Source organism: Lipotes vexillifer, unplaced genomic scaffold (genome assembly GCF_000442215.2).
Source record: "Lipotes vexillifer unplaced genomic scaffold, Lipotes_vexillifer_v1.1 scaffold1110, whole genome shotgun sequence".
NCBI lineage: Eukaryota > Metazoa > Chordata > Mammalia > Artiodactyla > Lipotidae > Lipotes > Lipotes vexillifer.
In genome coordinates this window covers 58,540-78,141 of record NW_006769495.1, presented here as the reverse complement: position 1 = coordinate 78,141, position 19,602 = coordinate 58,540, and the positions used below count along the sequence as shown (strand labels likewise).

Here is a 19,602-nt window from a genome sequence, read left to right as displayed (position 1 = left end):
TTCCTTTGTTTCTTTTTGAAGAAAGAAACAAACACAACACACATTACTTTTTCTCCTTTCTTACACAAAGACAGCACCCTATAGCCATTATTCTGCACCTTGCTTTTTTTTTACTTTAATAGGATATCTTAGAGATTACCTCTTAGCAGTATATAGAGAGCTTCCTCATTCTGCTTTGTACCAGTATAGTACTCCATTGCATGGAATCTCTCATGAAATTACTTTTTTAGAGGTTTAAATTTTAAAAGGATCATTCTGAATTCTTCGTGGAAATGACTTTTTTCTTCTTTGCCCTTTTTTTCTTATTTTTCAGAAAAATCGTTGCTTATATGTATTTGGTGGCCAGCGATCAAAGACCTATTTGAATGATTTCTTTAGTTATGATGTGGATTCTGATCATGTAGACATAATATCAGATGGTACCAAGAAAGACTCTGGAATGGGTAAAGGCATCTAGTGATTCTTCTCTCATGTCTTAATTACTTTAGGTAGAAGACTATATCCCATTTTCTTTTCTTTCTAACCATTCTTTATCCTTTTCCCATTTGTTTAACTGAAGTGATTCTAAGAGGAAGAAAACCCTCTACCAGCTAAACTATTTAATTCAACCTGTTTAAAAATACTATATGAATTATTATTGTGATTTCCTTTGAGCAGAAAGACAATATGTGAATTTCTAAAGGAATTATGTGTGTGCTTGTGATGGGTGATTATAAGAATTAATAACTTAAAAACTGTATTATCCTATATTTGCTGATTCTTTCCACCTCACTAAAGTGACTTGTATATTAGGCACATATAGTAGAGTATGTCTTTGTTCTGAGGGAAGACTTCACATAATTCATTGGTAATGCTGTATAGCTTTACAAGCTCTGCATCCAGGAAGTTATTCTCCTGGTGATAGGGTAACTAGTTTGCCTGAGATAATCCCAGTTTATGTATAATTATTAATAGTGCCCCATTCACTCTCAAAAGTGTCTTATTTTGGATAATTTACATAGTTACCCTGCTTAGTAGTCACTTTGCCTGTGATTGGTATACACAGAAGAATGGTATTTGTTTAAGACCCAATGGTTTAAAATGCCTAACTAGAGCAGTAGGGTGAGAAATTAGATCAGCTTGCTTTTCCTTTTATCTATTATTTATAAATATATATATATATATATTTTTTAAAATAGTTGTTTATATTTAGGAGGAATTTTTTTGAAAAACAAAAGATAGCACCATCGTGAAAAAGTGCATGTGAAGTAGTTTGACCCTCAGGATCTTTCTCCCATACTTCCCATTGGGCAGAGGCTAGAGCTTTATTTTCTGAGGGAAATAGAGGCTCTGTGGAGGCAGAGGGAACAGGGTAGAAAATAGAATTGAGTCCAGGTACTGAACAGTGGACCTTCCAACCATTTCCCTCCTCTCATGATGCTAGGCATGTGTCTCCTACAAAAGCTTAGTATCACTTTCTCTGGAGAAAAATATGGCCTCATAAAAAAGATTTCCAGATACTTTTGTTTGGGGATATGCTCCCCCCCGCCCATAAAATGTCTAATCTTGCCTGTTGGCCGCCAGTACAGTGGCTACTTTCATGGCCCAGTCCCCCTACTGTGTTGCCTACAGTTGTACATATACTGTTTTCAATTAAATTTTATTTCTTCACTCTTTTTTTTTTTTTGCGGTATGCGGGCCTCTCACTGTTGCGGCCTCTCCCATTGCGGAGCACAGGCTCCGGACGCGCAGGCTCAGCGGCCATGGCTTACGGGCCCAGCTGCTCCGCGGCACGTGGTGTCTTCCCGAACCGGGGCATGAGCCCGTGTCCCCTGCATCAGCAGGAGGACTCTCAACCACTGCGCCACCAGGGAAGCCCCTATTTCTTCACTCTTAATGAACTGTCAGTTAAGTATCTTCTGTATTAGGACCTTCCCTATGAAAGAGAGAGACAAAATCAAAACAAACCTGAAAACAGAAATCTGGAGTGATGCACTGAACACAAGTACATGAAAATAATAATGATCAAGATCACTTTTGGTAGAGAAAAGGATACTGCATCCATAAAACAATAATAGAATGTAATGAAAGATCAGAGACTTTTGGAAATAAATTTTGTTCAAATAAAAAGTAGGAGAGTTGTAAGACATCTGTCTCCCTAAAAATAGACAGAGACAGAGATGGAAATTGGAGAAAATAAGGATATTAGAAAATCAATATAGGAGGTCCAGTGTTGAACTCATAACAGTTTCTCCAACTATGGAGAACAAGGAAATGGAGGAGACTAGATTATAAAACAAAGAATTAACAGAAAAATTTCCTAAACTGGAAAGTGTTGGTCTGCAAATTATAAATGGCCCCCTTTGGAAGTCAGTACATTGAATTTAGGAAAAAAAAAAAAAAAACCTTCTCAATCGGAAGGCACATCATTGTTCGTTGTGGAATTTTACATACCAGCCATAAAAAGAATATCCAAGAAGCTGCCACTGTAAAATAAGGTTAGATTCAAAAGAACAGGTCTTAGAATGATAGGAATTTTCAGCAACATTGGAAGCTGATAAGGGGAAACAAGGTCTTAAAAATTCTGAAGGAAAATTATCATCAACCTGGAATTCTATTCCTAGCCAAGAAGGAAGAAATAGTATTTTCAGATATGACACATTTCTTGGTGGGGTATGTGTTTGTTTGCAAGTAATAGAAAACCAAGAGAAGAATGGCTTAAAAAATAGGGAATCTTTTCTCTCATTGGACAAGAAATCCAGATGTAGATAATCTGGGACTGATGTAGTGACTCAAGAAATGTCATGAAGGCCTTCAGGTTCTTTTTAATCTTTGTTTTTCTATTTTTAACTCGCTGTAGCCTCATGGTAGCAAGTTGGCTGAAGTACCTCAAACATCATGTCTTCATTCCAGATAGGAAAAAAGGAAGGAGAGCAAAACGTACCCAGAAAGTTCCCTACTTACATTTCGTTGACTAGAACTGTGAAACCTGGCTTCAAGAGAGTCTGGGAAAGCAAGCGATTAGCTTTTCCAGCCTTTATATAGTACATAGGAGAAGGGGTTTGGAAATGGCTGTTGGATCGTGTGTCTGCCACACAGATTAAAAAATGATAGATCTTTTATGCACTCTTTTTTAGGAAGTTAGTACACCATGTACACTAACAAAAGGGAGTAAAAGTAATTAAAAAGAAAACATGCTGAGAGCTGAGGAAAAGCGAATCTAACACAGGAAAGCAGTGAAGGGCCATCCCAAGATGATACCTGCACAACAAAGCTATGAGCATCCAGTTCAAATTGGAGCAGGAGGACACAGGAAAGTAGACCTCTCTTCCTCACCAAAAGTGAGGTTTCCAGATAAAAGTAGACTAAATAGATATGTTTGAGCAATTGGAATAAAAAGGTGTTAATCAGTAAATAATACCTGATGTAAAAGAGTAAGGATACGAACATGGTAGGAAAAGAAAAATTTTTTAAAATCAGGCATCATCATTGTACATTTCTTGGCTCTACAGTGAGCAGTATTTTCCTAATCATAATAATGCAAAAACTACAATCAATTTAACCAAAACTTGGGATAAAATTTAGTGGGAGGATAGCGTCAATGTGGTATTGATAAAGTTCTTCATCTACTATAACAGGAGGTCAGTAGGTAGTGATGTTATGTAAAAATATGGAAAGAAATATTATAAGAAATGACTAATAATATTACTTATCCTATCTAAAATTCTGTCTTATTTGTTTACTCATTTATTTTCTACTACCATAGGATAATGTGGAGGTATATGATTTAATCTTTGATTTAATCTTTGATTTCCTCTAGTTTTTAAGATTTAGTCTAATTTTCCATTAAAATAACTAGGCAGATGGAGGTAATAATCCCCTACAATCCTAATGCAGCTCTACCTGAAAAAGGTAGTGAAGATAGTAATTGGTTTGACAAGTATGTGTTGAAAACTCCTACATACTGGCTCAATGCTAGACTAGGGAGGGATACAGTGGAGCTAGATGGTCATGGTCTCTCAGAGTGCTTATAATCTATCTACTAGGTAATATTCTGATGGATTATAGTAGCTATTCTTTATTTAGACCCTACTAAAAGCCAGTCACTAAGCATGGAGCTTTATAAATACTTCTAATTGGTGGTATTCTCATTTAGCAGATGAGGAAAATTGAACTCAGTGAAGTAGTATCTCAGTAATGCATAACTAGATAATGATAGAGCTGGGATTTAGAAGCTGGAGTGCAAAGAAGGTTTTGTTTGTTTGTTTTGCTTTGTTTTTGACCATACTAAACTACTTCCAAGATTAAAAGGAAAAAGTGGCAGAGTGATAGTGGTAAAGATTTAGCAAAAAATGCACTATAATAATAAGTAAACTTTAATGACTGTCATTTGAAGATTTTTAAAAATGAGGTATTATTATTTAGTAATTTGCAAAATTGGTCAGTATGTTTCATTCATGGCTATGGATAGCTTTAGAGCCAGCATAGTATGATAATTGCTCTTTTTGTTCAATTTTGTTTTGATTATAAGAGTAATAATATGCTCATTGTAGAGAATTTGAAAAATACAGAAAGATGCAAAAAAGAAAATATATCAAACCATCCAGACATAATCTGTTAACATTTTAATGTATTTCCTTCTAGTCTTTTAAACGTATTTATTTTATAAAATTTAGCACAATTTTATATTCTGCTATTTTTAAACTTAAATTGTGGTAATTTTTTCATCACTGTGGTTTTATTACTAAGACAAGTGGATTCATTCCTTAATTACTGCTATAATCAACTTTTATAAAATCAGAATCACCAATTTTGCTATGTGTTTTTTAATTTTTAATTGATACGGTAATTTATCCCACAATGCAGACAAGTTCGTTGGTTAATTTAATAGTATCTGTTGGTCACCTACTAGCATTTAAGTTTGACCTTCTCCCTTCCTTTCTCCCAATATATTTCAGTGCTTTGTATATGCCAAGTATGTTTAGATCCATAGCTATGGACCTAGGGGACAAGATCCCTTCTCTCAAAGGACTCATTCTAATGGAGAGAGACCTGCACTTGCCTTCTAAGTACTGTGAAGAAAAAAAATTGGATGCTATAATAATGAGAATCATGGAAGGTCCCATTTAGGTAGAGTAGGTTGGGAAACCATCTCTGAGGACGTAATCTTTAAGATTTAAGAAAAGAAGTAGAGAATTAGGAAGAACCATGTTAAAAACTGAGAGAAATGCATGTACAAAGTTTTCAAAGCAGGAAAGAATTTAATGTGTTCCAGAAACAGAGGGGGTGCTAGTGCAGATCGAGGGTGAGGCAAGTTGATGTGAACAGTGAGGTTAGAGAAATAGTTAAGTCTGATTATTCAGTGCTTTGTATAATACAAATACAAGAAATTTGGATTTTTCCCCCCCTGAATAACATAGAAGGTTATTGAAACGTTTAATGCTAGGTGGTTTTTTCTTTTCTTTTCTTTTAATTGAAGTATGATTGATTTACAATGTTGTGTAGGTTTCTGGTGTACAGCAGCAAAGTGTTTCAGTTTTCTGTGGTATGTATATATATTGGGTTGGCCAAAAAGTGCCTTAGGTTTTTAAGTAAAAATAAGACACATTTTTCATTTTCACCAAGAACTTTATTGAACAATGTCGTCACCCTTTTGTTCCACTACCTTCTGCCATCTTTCAGGCAATTTCGTAATTCCATCTTGCCAGAACTTTATCTTTTTGAGCAAAGAACTCTTCCAGGTGCCTTTTACAGTCTTCCAGGGAATTGAAATATTTTCCATTAAGAGAATTTTGTAAAGACCGAAATAGATGGAAATCAGAGGTGCGATGTCTGGTGAACACGGCGGATGAATCAGAACTTACCAGCCAAGCTGAAACAGCTTTTGCCTGGTCATCAAAGAAACATGAGGTCTTAACGTTATCCTGATGGAAGATTATGCCTTTTCTGTTGACTAATTCTGGACGCTTTTCATCGAGTGCTGCTTTCAAGTTGGTCTAATTGGGAGCAGTACTTATTGGAATTAATCATTTGGTTTTCTAGAAGGAGCTCGTAATAGGGGACTCCCTTCCAGTCCCACCATATACACAACATCACCTTCTTTGGATGAAGACCAGCCTTTGGTGTGGTTGGTAGTGGTTCATTTCGCTTGCCGCACCATCTCTTCCCTTCCATATTATTACTTTTCATCTCCCATCACAATTTGTTTTAAAAATGGAACGTTTTTATTACATTTAAGTAGAGAATCGCATGCGGAAATACAGTCAAGAAGGCTTTTTCCACTTAACTTACGTGGAACCCAAACATCAAAGCGATGAACATAACCAAGCTTGTGCAAATGAGTTTCAGTGCTTGATTTGGATATTTTGAATATGTCGGCTATCTCCTGTGTGGTATAACGTTGATTGTTCTCAATTAATGGCTCAATTTGATTGCTGTCAACTTCAACTGGTCTACCCGACCGTGGAGCATCGTCCAGTAAGAATCTGCAGCACGAAACTTCGCAAACCACTTTTGACATGTTCGATCAGTCACAGCACCTTCTCTATACGCTGCACAAGTCTTTTTTTGCGTTCCAGTTGTGTTTTTACCTTTCTTGAAATAATACGCCAGAAATGGTGCTTTTTTTCTTCCATCTTAAATGTTAAAATGGCTACACAGAAATTCACCAGTTTTGATAAGTCTTTTTTTAAATGCACGCTGATATGACAGCTGTCACAATCTAACAGAATTGTTTCAAATGAAGTTAAAGACAACTAACTGCTGCTAGAGCCATCATATGGGAAAAAACGAACGAACCTTTTGGCCAACCCAATACATATATGTGTGTATATATACTGTTTTTCAGATTCTTTTCCATTATACTTTATTACAAGATATTGAATAAAGTACGCTGTGCTATACAGTAGGACCTTGTTGTTTATCTATTTTATATATAGTAGTTTGTATCTGATAATCCAAAATTCTTAATTTATCCCTCTGACCCCCTTTCCCCTTTGGTAACCATAAGTTTGTTTTCTATATCTGTGAGTCTGTTACATGAGGTTCCACGTGTAAGTAGTATCATATGATATTTGTCTTTCTCTGGCTGACTTACTTCACTTAGAATGTCCATCCATGTTGCTGCAAATGAATGCTAGGGTTTTGATCTGATTAAAGTTTTGAAAGTATCACTTTTGCCTAAGTGTACATTTTCCAAGTGTTAATTTTGACAGTATGCCTGTAAGTTGCATTGTCCAAAGCCTATATGTACAACCAGTGCTTTAACTGAGGATTTTTATGGCAGAATTGAGTATCTGGTTAGAACTACTTGGAAAATTTTCCTGCCTAAAAATGTTGCCATTATTACTTAGAATTGTGGAACCTCAGTGGCTCTGTTGGCATATTAGAGTGAAACTGAAATTACTTTCTTTTTATTTTTCCTTCTTATTTTTTTCTCTCCCTCTCTCCTTCCCATAAATCACTTCCATCCCTCCTTCCTTTACTCTTCTCTCTTCCTCCCTCTCTTCCTTCCCATTTTCCCTTCTCTGCTCTCTTCCTTAAGCCTCCTTTTCTCTCTCTGTCTTTCCTGTGCACCCTCCACTCCTACCCCATGGGTTTCTGAACAGTGGCCAGGATAGAGGATCACTGTTCTAGCTCTCCAGAGCCTATCTCAGTCCTTGATCAAATAACCCACGGCAAGTTACTTAATGTCTCACCTTATTTTGCACGTCTGTAAGTGACCCAAATTATATTTTAAGTAAAATTGTATCTCACTTAATGGCTACTCTAGGAGTAGAGATGGTTTGACTCTCTAGTTTAGGCTGGTGTCATTGTTGGGTATATCAGTTTTCACAAGTATGTGTCAATACTGCCTACAGGTTGATCTATCCAGTAATCAAGTCATGTTAATTTTACCTCCCATCTTCTCTCTATTCCCATTGCTATTTCACTAGTTTGGACTGCCAATACCTGTTTGGCCTCTGTTTCTAGTCGTCTTCTTCCTGTGTACCCCATCCCTCCCCCAACCCATTTTCCACACTTTGAGCAGAATACAGCTGTTCTGCGTTACCAATTAAGTACAGAACCATACACTTCAACATTTATTCAACAGATACTTTTTGGTCACCTACTAGGTGCCAGATAATAATCTAAGCGCTAGGGTTACAACTGTGAATAAAAGCTCTAACTTCATGGATCTTACAGTTGTGTATAGGGAGGAAAAAGAAGTAGATTGACACCTTACCTTTTGATTTACTACTAAGATAAGGGGAAAAAAATTTTTTTGACCCTGCTGCGAGGCTTATGTGATCTTAGTTCCCCAACCAGGGATCAAACCCAGACCTCCGGCAGTGAAAGCACCAAGTCCTAACCACTGGACCGCCAGGGAATTCCCAGAAAATATCTTTTAAAAAATATAAACCTGGGGCTTCTCCGGTGGCGCAGTGGTTGAGAGTCCGCCTGCTGATGCAGGGGACACGGGTTCGTGCCCCGGTCCGGGAAGATCCCACGTGCTGCGGAGCGGCTAGGCCCGTGAGCCATGGCCGCTGAGCCTGCACGTCCGGAGCCTGTGCTCCACAACGGGAGAGGCCACAACAGTGAGAGGCCCGCGTACAGCAAAAAAAAAAAAAATAAACCTGATGATTTTTATTCTCCTTTGCTTAAAATCTTTTTATCGTTCCTCTTTGCCCTCACGATTAAGTCTAAACTCAGCCTGACTCAGATTCCTTTATGATATGCCTCAGCTTAGGTAGTTCCCCATTCTTGGTGTCCACCCTCAGCTTGCCACCAATTCTTTGTTTTATGACCACTGAATATTAATTCTCTATCGATCTTTCCTCCTACCTCCAAAATGTAGCTAACTTGCACTCATCTTTCAGATCTTAGCTTATAGATCATTGTCTCCTGAAATTGTTTAACTCCTCAAACCCAAGTTAGGAATTAGAGCATATGGTTCTAACCTTAATTGTTAGCACGATTCTGAATATTCATCTGGCAGTATAATTTTGACTCTGCTTTTCAAAACCTGTAAAAAAGCTCAACTGAAATACACAGACTTTATTCAGGATTTCTAAAGAACATTCAATCTTTTCAGTACTCCAGATGTAAAAGTTTTTTCACTGGATTAAGTTAGACAAATCAGAAAACCTCATGTCAGAACTATGGTATATGTATTGTCTTCCCATAGAGTTACTTTTACCTGATTTTTAAAAGTCTGTTTAAATTTTAATTTTATCTTACTAGATTATTACTTATTATGTAAGCCATTCAAAATCCTTTTAAGGACAAGACGGGGCACTATTTAAACCTCTTCATTATTAAGTATTCTGAGAAAATACCAAATTTATTATATGGATGCTCTAGCTTATTTAAACATTCTATTTATTAACTGTTCTTCTAAACCTGTTTTATTACAGTTAATTACTATAATTTGAAATGGACTTAACACATAATTACTATGTTTATCTGCAGTTCAGTAATGTGGGTTACTTGATTAAAACTGCTTTTATGTGAGTTTCAAATTGGATTGTTTGCAATCTTAGAAGAAATTTGTGTGAACCGTTGAGACCAATTAGAGACGGTATATCTAATTATAAAATTGCTGCTGCTTGTTATAATTTTTTATTGAGTCAGATACTATAAAATCTTAAATGATTGCTCTTTATAATTACTTAAATGAATTATCTCAGATTTAACATTTTAAGATCTGAAGAAACATCAACTCTTATTTTTTTAACTAGAGTGTAACAGTTTTATGTTCCCCTCAGAAGGAAACTGTAATTTAAATCAGTGGATTGACAGCTGCTTGGAAAGAAGGGATTTATTAGTATTGTGTCTAACACATACATAATTACATCAAAATTCAGCACATCTAAAATTTGGGTTTATTTCTGAATAACTTTTGGCAATAAGTATGTGAACACAAGGGGTTTAGCAGACTCCCCATATGTAAGCTCTGTTTAACACTAGTTGAAAATTATGTTTAGAAGGTCTGTCACACCACCAGAACTTTATGGTTTGCTAAAGAAACTCAGTCTGTTATACTGGGATTACTTTCTCATATCTCTATTATTCAAGATAACAAACATATATTGTGTCTTCAACATTTGCCAGATACTAAGTTGGGCAGTGATGATACAGAGCTCTTACAGTCTAATCCCTGTTCTGTAGTAGTTAATGTGTTTACTTGTTGTGTTCCTTAAATCCTGTCGACTGTATTTTCCCACATCTGCCACTGTTTATTCCATTCTGTCCTGAGCATAGTGGCAGATTGATATAATTGAAAGAATAGTGAATTCAGAGTCAGAAGATTTGGTCTCTCTTCATCTGAGTCTGCCACTCATCCTTCTGGAGCTTTGGCAAAGTTGTATAACTTCTCTGGACTTGATTATTCATCTGAAAATGAGGGGATTGGACCAGTTGATCTTCAGGCCTCATCTGGCTCCAGAATTTTGACAGTTAAATTTCATTCCTTTTTGCTGTTATCAGGCTGTGAAAATAACAAATGAGGGCTAAGTTATGTCTGCAAGATATGATTTATCTATAAACATATTTTCGTGAAAACCTTAAAAGCAGAATCTTACTGATTTTCATTTCAGTCCTGGGGATGTCCTTATTGTGCTTATTGACATTGAGGTTTTTTTATTTTTCTTTTTCTTAATCTGTGTGCGTGTGTGTGTGTGTGAGAGAGATAAGTTCTTATGTTTTTGACCCTTTTAGACTTCTACGAATTAACTATAAATAAGGCCAATTCAGCAATACATAGAAGACTCTGAAGCTAATGATTTGCTATCATTAATATAGATTAGTTACTGAGCTAGGAAATGGTACTGCTTATTTTTAATGTAACTAGGCTTCATTGCTTTCTATTTTGAATCTTTTATATTAGGTGTGCCATTATTCTGATAAATTGGATTATGTACTTTTTTTCTTCTCAACGTTACTGGTAATAATAACTTTGCATAACTTCCACCTTTCACTCTCACGGGGGTGCTTTTGCTAGTTATAAGCCTATAAAAGTATCTCACATTTTTAATATAAAATTTAGGTTATTCTATAGTAAATGTGAATTAAAGTTCACCTGTAAAAACAAACATTTGAGAACACTAAAGACAATTTTGAAAATGAAAGGTAATGTAATACTACTAAATATTTATAAAGCTACAATTTTGTACAGATTAATGGAATGGAATACAACAGATAATGTAAAATATCCCTAAGTACATATGAGAATTTAGTATATGGTAAAGTGGCATTTCCAGTCAGAGAAGGAAAATAGATTATGCAATAAATGACACTGAAATGTCACTTAAGACCTGGCAATAAGCAAAAAGTAAAACCCTGACTCTAATTGATATCTATTTATCACAAAAAATTCTAGGTAGACTCAAGTTTTATACTTAAGAAATAAAAATATAAGTCTAGGGCTTCCCTGGTGGCGCAGTGGTTGAGAGTCTGCCTGCCGATACAGGGGATGCGGGTTCGTGCACCGGTCCGGGAGGATCCCACATGCCGTGGAGTGGCTGGGCCCGTGAGCCATGGCTGCTGGGCCTGTGCATCTGGAGCCTGTGCTCCACAACGGGAGGGGCCGCAACAGTGAGAGGCCCTCATACTGCAAAAAAAATAATAATAAGTCTAATTGTTTTGAATAATTTAGGATTGGGAGACCTTTCCAAATATGACACAAAACCCAGAAGTTATAAAGAAAGAGATTTAGTTTGATTCTTTGCAAGTTAAAAGATTCCATATGGAAAAATACTTAAATGTCAAATAATAAATGACAAACTAGCAGCTGAGACAAAGGTTAATATCCTACTATATAAACAAAGGCTCTTACAAATCAATAAAAAAAGGAGTAATTTTCTAGTAGAACAATGGCAAATGACATAACTAGGTAGTTCAAAGAAAAACATAATTCAAATAGATGGCAAACTTCTATATAGATGCTCAGCTTCATTCATTTAAAAATTTTTTTAAATGTAAATTAAAAGATCACTCATTGAATGTTGATATCTAGTAAAATATAAAATACATATACTCTTTGACCATGCATTTTTTTCAAAGAATTTATCCTACTTACATACTTGTACAGATGCATAAAAAATAAGTTGTACAGAGATACTTATTGTGGTATTGTTTGCAAAAGTTAAAAAATCTGGAAACAACTTTAATTATCCACCAGTAGGTAACCAGTTAAATTGTGGTTGATCTATTCAGTGAGATGAATTCTTTGTAGCTTAATGCAACTGAGATAGATCAGTAAGTACTACATCACTGAGTGTCAAAAGCTAGTTGGAATTTTACAAAAAGCAAATAATGAGTGGTAGAAACCCAGGTTCAGGTAAAATAATAGAAGTTCTAAAATAATCCTAAAATTTATATGGAACCACAGAAGACCCAGAATTGCAAAAGCAGTCCTGAGAAAGAAGGACAAAGCTGGAGGGTATAACCCTTCCAGACCTCAGACTATACTACAAAGCTGCAGTAATCAAAAGAGCATGGTATTAGCACAAACCAGACATATAGATCAATGGAACAGAATAGGGAGCCCAGAAATAAACCCACGTACTTAATGGTCAATTAATCTGCAACAAAAGAGGCAAGAATATACAATGGACAAAAAACAGTCTCTTCAACAAGTGGTGTTGGGAAAGTTGGACAGCTACATGTAAAATAATGACATTAGAACATTGCCTCATACAAAAATAAACAAAAGTAAACTCAAACTCATCTATATACAAAGATAAACTCAAAATGGTTTAAAGACCTAAATGTAAGATGACACCATAAAACTCCAAGAAGAAAACATAGGTGGAACACTCTTTGACATAAATTGTAGCAGTATTTTCTTAGATCAATCTCCCAAGGCAAAAGAAATAAAAGCAAAAATAAACAAATGGGACCTAATCAAGCTTAAAAGCTTTTGCACAGCAAAGGAAACCATCAACAAAACGAAAAGAAGACCTACGGAATGGGAGAAAACATTTGCAAATGATGCAACCAACAAGAGGTTAATATCCAAAGCATACAAACAGCTCATACAACTCAATATCAAAAAAAAAACAATCATTGGGTTTCCCTGGTGGCACAGTGGTTGAGAGTCCGCCTGCCGATGCAGGGGACACGGGTTCGTGCCCTGGTCCAGGAAGATCCCACATGCCGCGGAGCGGCTAGGCCCGTGAGCCATGGCTGCTGAGCCTGCGCTCCGCAGCAGGAGAGGCTGCCGTACTGAAAAAAAAAAAAAAAAAAAAAAAAGTCAAAAAATGGGCAGAAGACCTGAATGGACATTTTTCCAAAGAAGACATACTGATGGCTAACAGGCACGTGGGAAGATGCTCAGAATTGCTAATTATTAGAGAAATGCAAATCAAAACCACAATGAGGCATCCCCTCACACCTGTCAGAATGGCTATCATCAAAAAGTCTACAAATAACAAACGTTGGAGGGGATGTGGAGAAAAGGGAACCCTCATGCACTGTTGGCGAAATGTAAACCAGTGCAGCCACTATGTAAAACAGTATGGAGGTTCCTTAGAAAACTAAAAATAGGACTGTCATAGGATCCAGCAATCCCACTCCTGGGTATATATACTCCTGGAAAAAACAAAAACTTTAATTTGAAAAGATACATGTACCCCAGTGTTCATAGCAATACTATAATAGTCAAGACATTGAAGCAACCCAAGTGCCTGTCAACATATGATTGGCCTAAGAAGATGTGGTGTGTGTGTGTGTGTGTGTGTGTGTGTGTGTGTGTGTGTGTGTATTACTCAGCCATAAAAAAGAATGAATTATTGCCATTTGCAGCAACGTGGATGGACTTAGAGAATATATAGTGAAATATCAGACAAAGACAAATACTATATGATATCACTTATATGTGGAATCTAAAAAATAATACAAGTGAATATACAAAACAGAAACAGACTCACAGACTTAGAGAATGAACTTACGGTTACCAGGGGGGAAGGGTGGTGGGGAGGGATAGATTGGGAGTTTAGGATTGACATGTACACACTGCTATATTTGAAATAGATAACCAACAAGGACCTACTGTTTAACACAGGGAACTCTGCTCAATATTCTGTAATAACCTAAATGGGAAGAGAATTTGAAAGAGAATAGATACTTGTATATGTAAAAAAAAGAAGAAAAGCAAAGGATATGAAGAAGCATACATATCCAAAGCATACAAACAGCTCATACAACTCAATATCAAAAAACAAACAATCATTGGGTTTCCCTGGTGGCGCAGTGGTTGAGAGTCTGCCTGCTGATGCAGGGGACACAGGTTCGTGCCCTGGTCCGGGAAGATCCCACATGCCGCGGAGCAGCTAGGCCCGTGAGCCATGGCCGCTGAGCCTGCGCGTCTTAACAGCAATTCCAGGAGAAGACAAAAATGAAAATTTAAGAAGTTGAAATAATTGATGAAATAAGAGGTAAATTTCCTAGAATTCAGAAAAGGTGAAAGGCTTCAGATTGGTGAAAGGGCGTGTAGTATGCTAAATGGGAAAAATAAGGGGGAACACATACCTAGGCATATTTATTAAAGTAAAATTAAGAATATTAAAGACATAAAGGAAATTCTGAAAGATTTCAGAGACAAAGAGCAGATGACCTGCAGGGAACAAGAAGATAGAGAGCTAGGTATCAGCTAAACAGCAATAGTGAATGGAAGAAAATAGTAAACTTTAAAAATACTCAAGGAAAATGTCTTTGAACCAAACAATTTATATCCTCCTAACTTTCATACGAGGATAAAATAAAATATCAGGTATTTTTGCCTCGAACCTTTCAATATGAAAACCCATATTGGAAACCCATTTGAAAGCAAGATTCATGAGAAATCTAGAAGTGAGAGGTGGTGATCAAATTACCTTGAGGAAGTTTATTGTTGACTGAAGACAAAATTCTAAGCAGTGAAAATATGATGGGGGAGGGGAATGGTGCACCGTATAAATTCAGGTGTTGTGATTGGACTTACAGGGAAGAACATGTTCTGCATTATTAAAACTTTTTCATTCCAAAATGTCTTATACAAGGCTTAAGACCTAATGGGTCTTTATTTTCTTTCAAGCTTCCTTTTCTTTTCCTGTGTCATATATCACTGCCAGTATTTCTTACATCCCATGTCATTCTTTACCTTGGATTCATTTTTGTTTCTTGGAATAGCTCCTGAAAGAATCTTTTCAGATGCAGTCATTGATATGAACTTTAATATTTCTGCTGATCCAAAAGTTCTTTTATGTTGCCCTCATTGTTGGGGTTGCTAGTTTAACAGGAAATATTCCAAGGAATATTTTTATATTCCAAGGAATTTTTAAGTTATTACTCCATTTTGTATTCTAGCATTCTTTGTTACTGATAAAAGGTCTAATGTTTGTTAGATACTTATTCCTCTGTATATAATAACCTACTTTTCCCCTCCTTAGAAGCTTTTAGAATTTTCTTTTAATTCCTGAATTTCTGAAGTTTCACTAGGAGATATGTATATAAAGTCTTTTTTTTTTTAATAGCCAAGCTAGTTATTTTTTGTTTTTTAATTAATTTATTATTTATTTATTTTTGGCTGTGTTGGGTCTTCGTTTCTGTGCGAGGGCTTTCTCCAGTTGTGGCAAGCGGGGGCCACTCTTCATCGCGGTGTGTGGGCCTTTCACTGTTGCAGCCTCCCTTGTTGCGGGGCACAGGCTCCAGACGCGCAGGCTCAGTAGATGGTGGCTCACTGGCCTAGTTGCTCCGCGGCATGTGGGATCTTCCCAGACCAGGGCTCGAACCCGTGTCCCCTGCATTGGCAGGCAGATTCTTAACCACTGCGCCACCAGGGAATCCCCCCCCTTTTTTAAAAAAATAAAACGTGCTTAGTGCCCCAGGTTCTTTCAAACAGGACACCCACTTTTTTTCTTCCATTCAGGGAAATTTTCTTTATTTCCTTCTTCTACATTATTTCATTTCTCCTTCTGGTGCTCTTTTCAGACAAAGTTTTTACTTCAATGGCTTTATCCTCTGTATCTCTTAACACTTCTATCATAATTTCTATATCTTTATGCTATATATTCTGGTAATTTATCAATTTTATCTTGAGATGACTGACTTTGTTTTTAACTCTGCACATTTTATTTTCATTTTGTTATTTCATTTTTTTGTCATAGGTTTACTTTTTAATATCTTTTCATACTCTGCTTCTTTTTAAGAAAGCTTATTTTTGTTTTACACATGTCATGTTCTCTTCACTCTCTACAAGGATAATGAGTTTGCGTTTTTTCTTCTAAGTTCTGTTCTTTTCTGTGATTTATCTTTTCCTGTTGTTCTGTTTGTTCATCTAGGTCCCTCTCCTTACATTGCTGATTTTTTTCTCATATTGTCACGTGATTCCTGTCTAAACATTAAAATTTATGAATAAAGGACTGTATCAGTTAAGAAAGGTAGTTGACAGTGGTTTCCTGTGCATTGTATGTCTCTTTCCCAGTAGCCTTCTCCCTTAAATCAGACACTGACTGAGGGTTTTGTATAAATGCATGGTACATGCAGGCTTTTTTATAGGATGTGTAAACTGAGAATAGACCTCTGTGTCCTTATTAGAATCTCTCCCACAGGAGTGCTTCTCAAGGTCTACTCCTGCTTTTTGTATTTGATGACTTATTCTGAAATTTTCCATCTTTTATCTCTGGTGAGTTGGGCTCTCTTTTCCTTGGCTGTGATTTCCTGTCAGTATAACCCCAACTGCTATTTCTCAAGATTCCTCAAAATTTCTAATCTATTGATACTTTCTTGACATACTTTCTTCTTCTCTAGACCTTTTTTTTTGTTTTTCTTTTTGCTAGAATATTGTTTCTGCCAATTCAAGCGGGATGATGGGAAAGAGGGGTAATGTAGTTAATGTTTAGTTTTCTGTCTAAAACCAAAAGCCCCAACCTTTAGATTTCATAAGCAGCTTCTGTCAGTAGTAAAAATTCAATTCTAAAATGCCTCCTAGGGCTAGACCATAATTCTTTGATGCATGTGTACGTGTAATTTTTTACATTTTAATTTTCTTTAATAAGAATGCGTAAAATCTTCATTTAACGTGAAAAATGGGGTTTTTTTCCTTCTGTTTACAAAGGAGGTAACACATTAGATTTAGAGTATTACAGAAAATGGACATTTTAATAGTTTCTTAGAGAAATCCAGACTGCTTTGGAAGGTAGATATGAAAAACTTTATTATTTTTTTATTGAAGTACTGTTGATTTACAATGTTGTGTGAGTTTCTGGTGCAGCAAAGTGATTCCATTATATTCTTTTCCATTATAGACTATTATAAGATACTGAATATAGTTTCCTGTGCCATACAGTAGGACCTTGTTGTTTATTTTATATATAGTAGTTTGTATCTGCAAATCCCAAGCACCTAATTTATCCACACCTGCCTTCTCCTTTGGTAACCATAAGTTTGTTTTCTATGTCTGAGTCTGTTTCTGTTCTGTAAATAAGTTCATTTGTATCATATTTTAGATTCCACATATAAGCGATGATGTATGATACTTGTCTTCCTCTTTCTGACTTCACTTAGTGGTAATCTCTAGGTCCATCCATGTTGCTGCAAATGACATTATTTCATTCTTTTTTATGGCTGAGTAGTATTCCATTTTATACACACACACACACACACACACACACACACACACATGCCATGTCTTCTTTATCCTTCCATCTGTTGATGGACATTTAGGTTGCTTCCATGTCTTCACTATTGTAAATAGTGCTGCTGTGAACATTTGGGTGCATGTATCTTTTCAAATCAGAGGAAAAAATTATTTTTATTGGTTTTTGTATTGAAATGTTTTTTAAATTGTTACTGTATGTGGAATGGAGTGGAAATAGGAATTAAACTTAAGTACAATTTGCAAAATTTACGCAGAAGGCCATTAACATGGATACATTCAGTGTAAGTTTGAATTAACCCCCTGATCTTTAGGAACTCTTCAGATATAAGTTTTCATTTTTATATTTTAGAGAAAAAAATCAAAAATACTTTTTAGTACCTAGTTTTAGTTTTGCAGCTAAATGATTTAAAAACATGGTTGTTTTTAGTGCCAGTGAAACTGTCTTTTGACAATTTTATGAATTCCCTTTCCATCTAAATAACAGCATTCCAAATATTAATGTAAAATTTTCTTCATGAGAAATTTGGGAGGATATGTGAGAATTTTTCACTTATTACTAATAGTCCCCAGTATTTATACCCAGATGTATTTTTTTTCTGTATTTTGGTTTAGATTTTTCTTCTTTTCTTATAACTATAAAAGCAATATATATTGAAACTTTTCATATTCTATAATAGAAAGTTAAAATGTCCTAACTTCCCCCTCTCCAATGATTATTATTTATCTTTTGGTGCATGTTCTTTTATGTTTCTTCAATTCACATACACACATATATATAAACATTTTTCATTGTCATTAGTATGCAATAAAAATTATATTTGTAAGGGTATGTAAACTTAAGGAGTAATAGAAATTCTGTCCTTGAGAGATTTTACATTTGAATATTCTTAGAGTAAAATATTTGGATACCTTGAAAAAGTTTCAGTGAAACTTTTTTTTTTTTTTTGCGGTACACGGGCCTCTCACTGTTGTGGCCTCTCCCGTTGTGGAGCACAGGCTCCGGACACGCAGGCTCAATGGCCATGGCTCACGGGCCCAGCCGCTCCATGGCATGTGGTATCTTCCCAGACCGGGGCACGAACCCGTGTCCCTTGCATTGGCAGGCGGACTCTCAACCACTGCGCCACCAGGGAAGCCCCCCAGTGAAACATTTTTACTCTTATTTTTCACAAGTTTCTGCTCCAAGCTTGGTCTCTGTTAAGCCAGTCCAGAGATTTTTGTACTTTTGACATAACATCTCCTCCCTTTTTTTGCTGATGGAAATCGTGCTTCTTTATTAATATTTCCTTACTACCTTTGTCCAGTCCACACCATTGCACTGTTAACAGCCTCCTAATTGATCTGTGTATCTCATGAGCCTCTCACTTTGCCTGTCTATGCTGCATTGTTGATAGACATGTCAAATGATGCAGTGACCCTGTGGGGAGATATGAAAGGGAATGGGGAATGACTGCTAATGGGTACAGGGTTTCTTTTTGGAGTAACGAAAATATTCTAAAATTAGATTGTGATAATGGTGTTATAGTGGATATACTAAAAAAAACCCAAGCTGTATGCTTTAAATAGGTGAATTATATGGTATGTGAATGATACTCTGTAAAGCTGTTTGAAAAGCCAATAAAAGATTTAAATGTGTAACTTTGAGGCAAAAGTCAACATTACGCAGAGTAAAAGGCATATTGTATATGAAAGATCAAAGAAATGGGAAGTGTATAGTTTCTAATCCGCTTTATAATCAAAGTAATTTTTTATAATTCTTATAGTACAGATGTTATAAACATGGTAGTCTTACCTCCCTGAGTATTGTAAACCTGCCCACTGCTTTCATTTTTGAGAAGCAACACTTGTCACTTTTCTCTTCTGCTACAAAGCTGCTTCTAGGTAAAATGTGACAGTATGGAAGAGAAAGCATGTAACATTCTCACTTGCCTCCCCTAGCCCAGTACTCCTTTATTCTCCTCTCAGTGACCCAGCCCCGTTTTATAGAATTCAAAATCTCTTTC

General features: G+C 36.0%; 1 protein-coding gene across 1 annotated transcript in view; it reads left to right on the top strand.

Annotated features, from left to right (window-relative positions):
- The window catches only part of MKLN1 (muskelin 1), a 184,713-nt gene that overhangs the window by 137,519 nt on the left and 27,592 nt on the right, over positions 1-19,602 (top strand). The window contains exon 12 of the mRNA XM_007445636.1: positions 314-443. Coding sequence (XP_007445698.1) covers positions 314-443 — 130 coding nt within the window. The remainder of the gene's footprint in view (positions 1-313; positions 444-19,602) is intronic.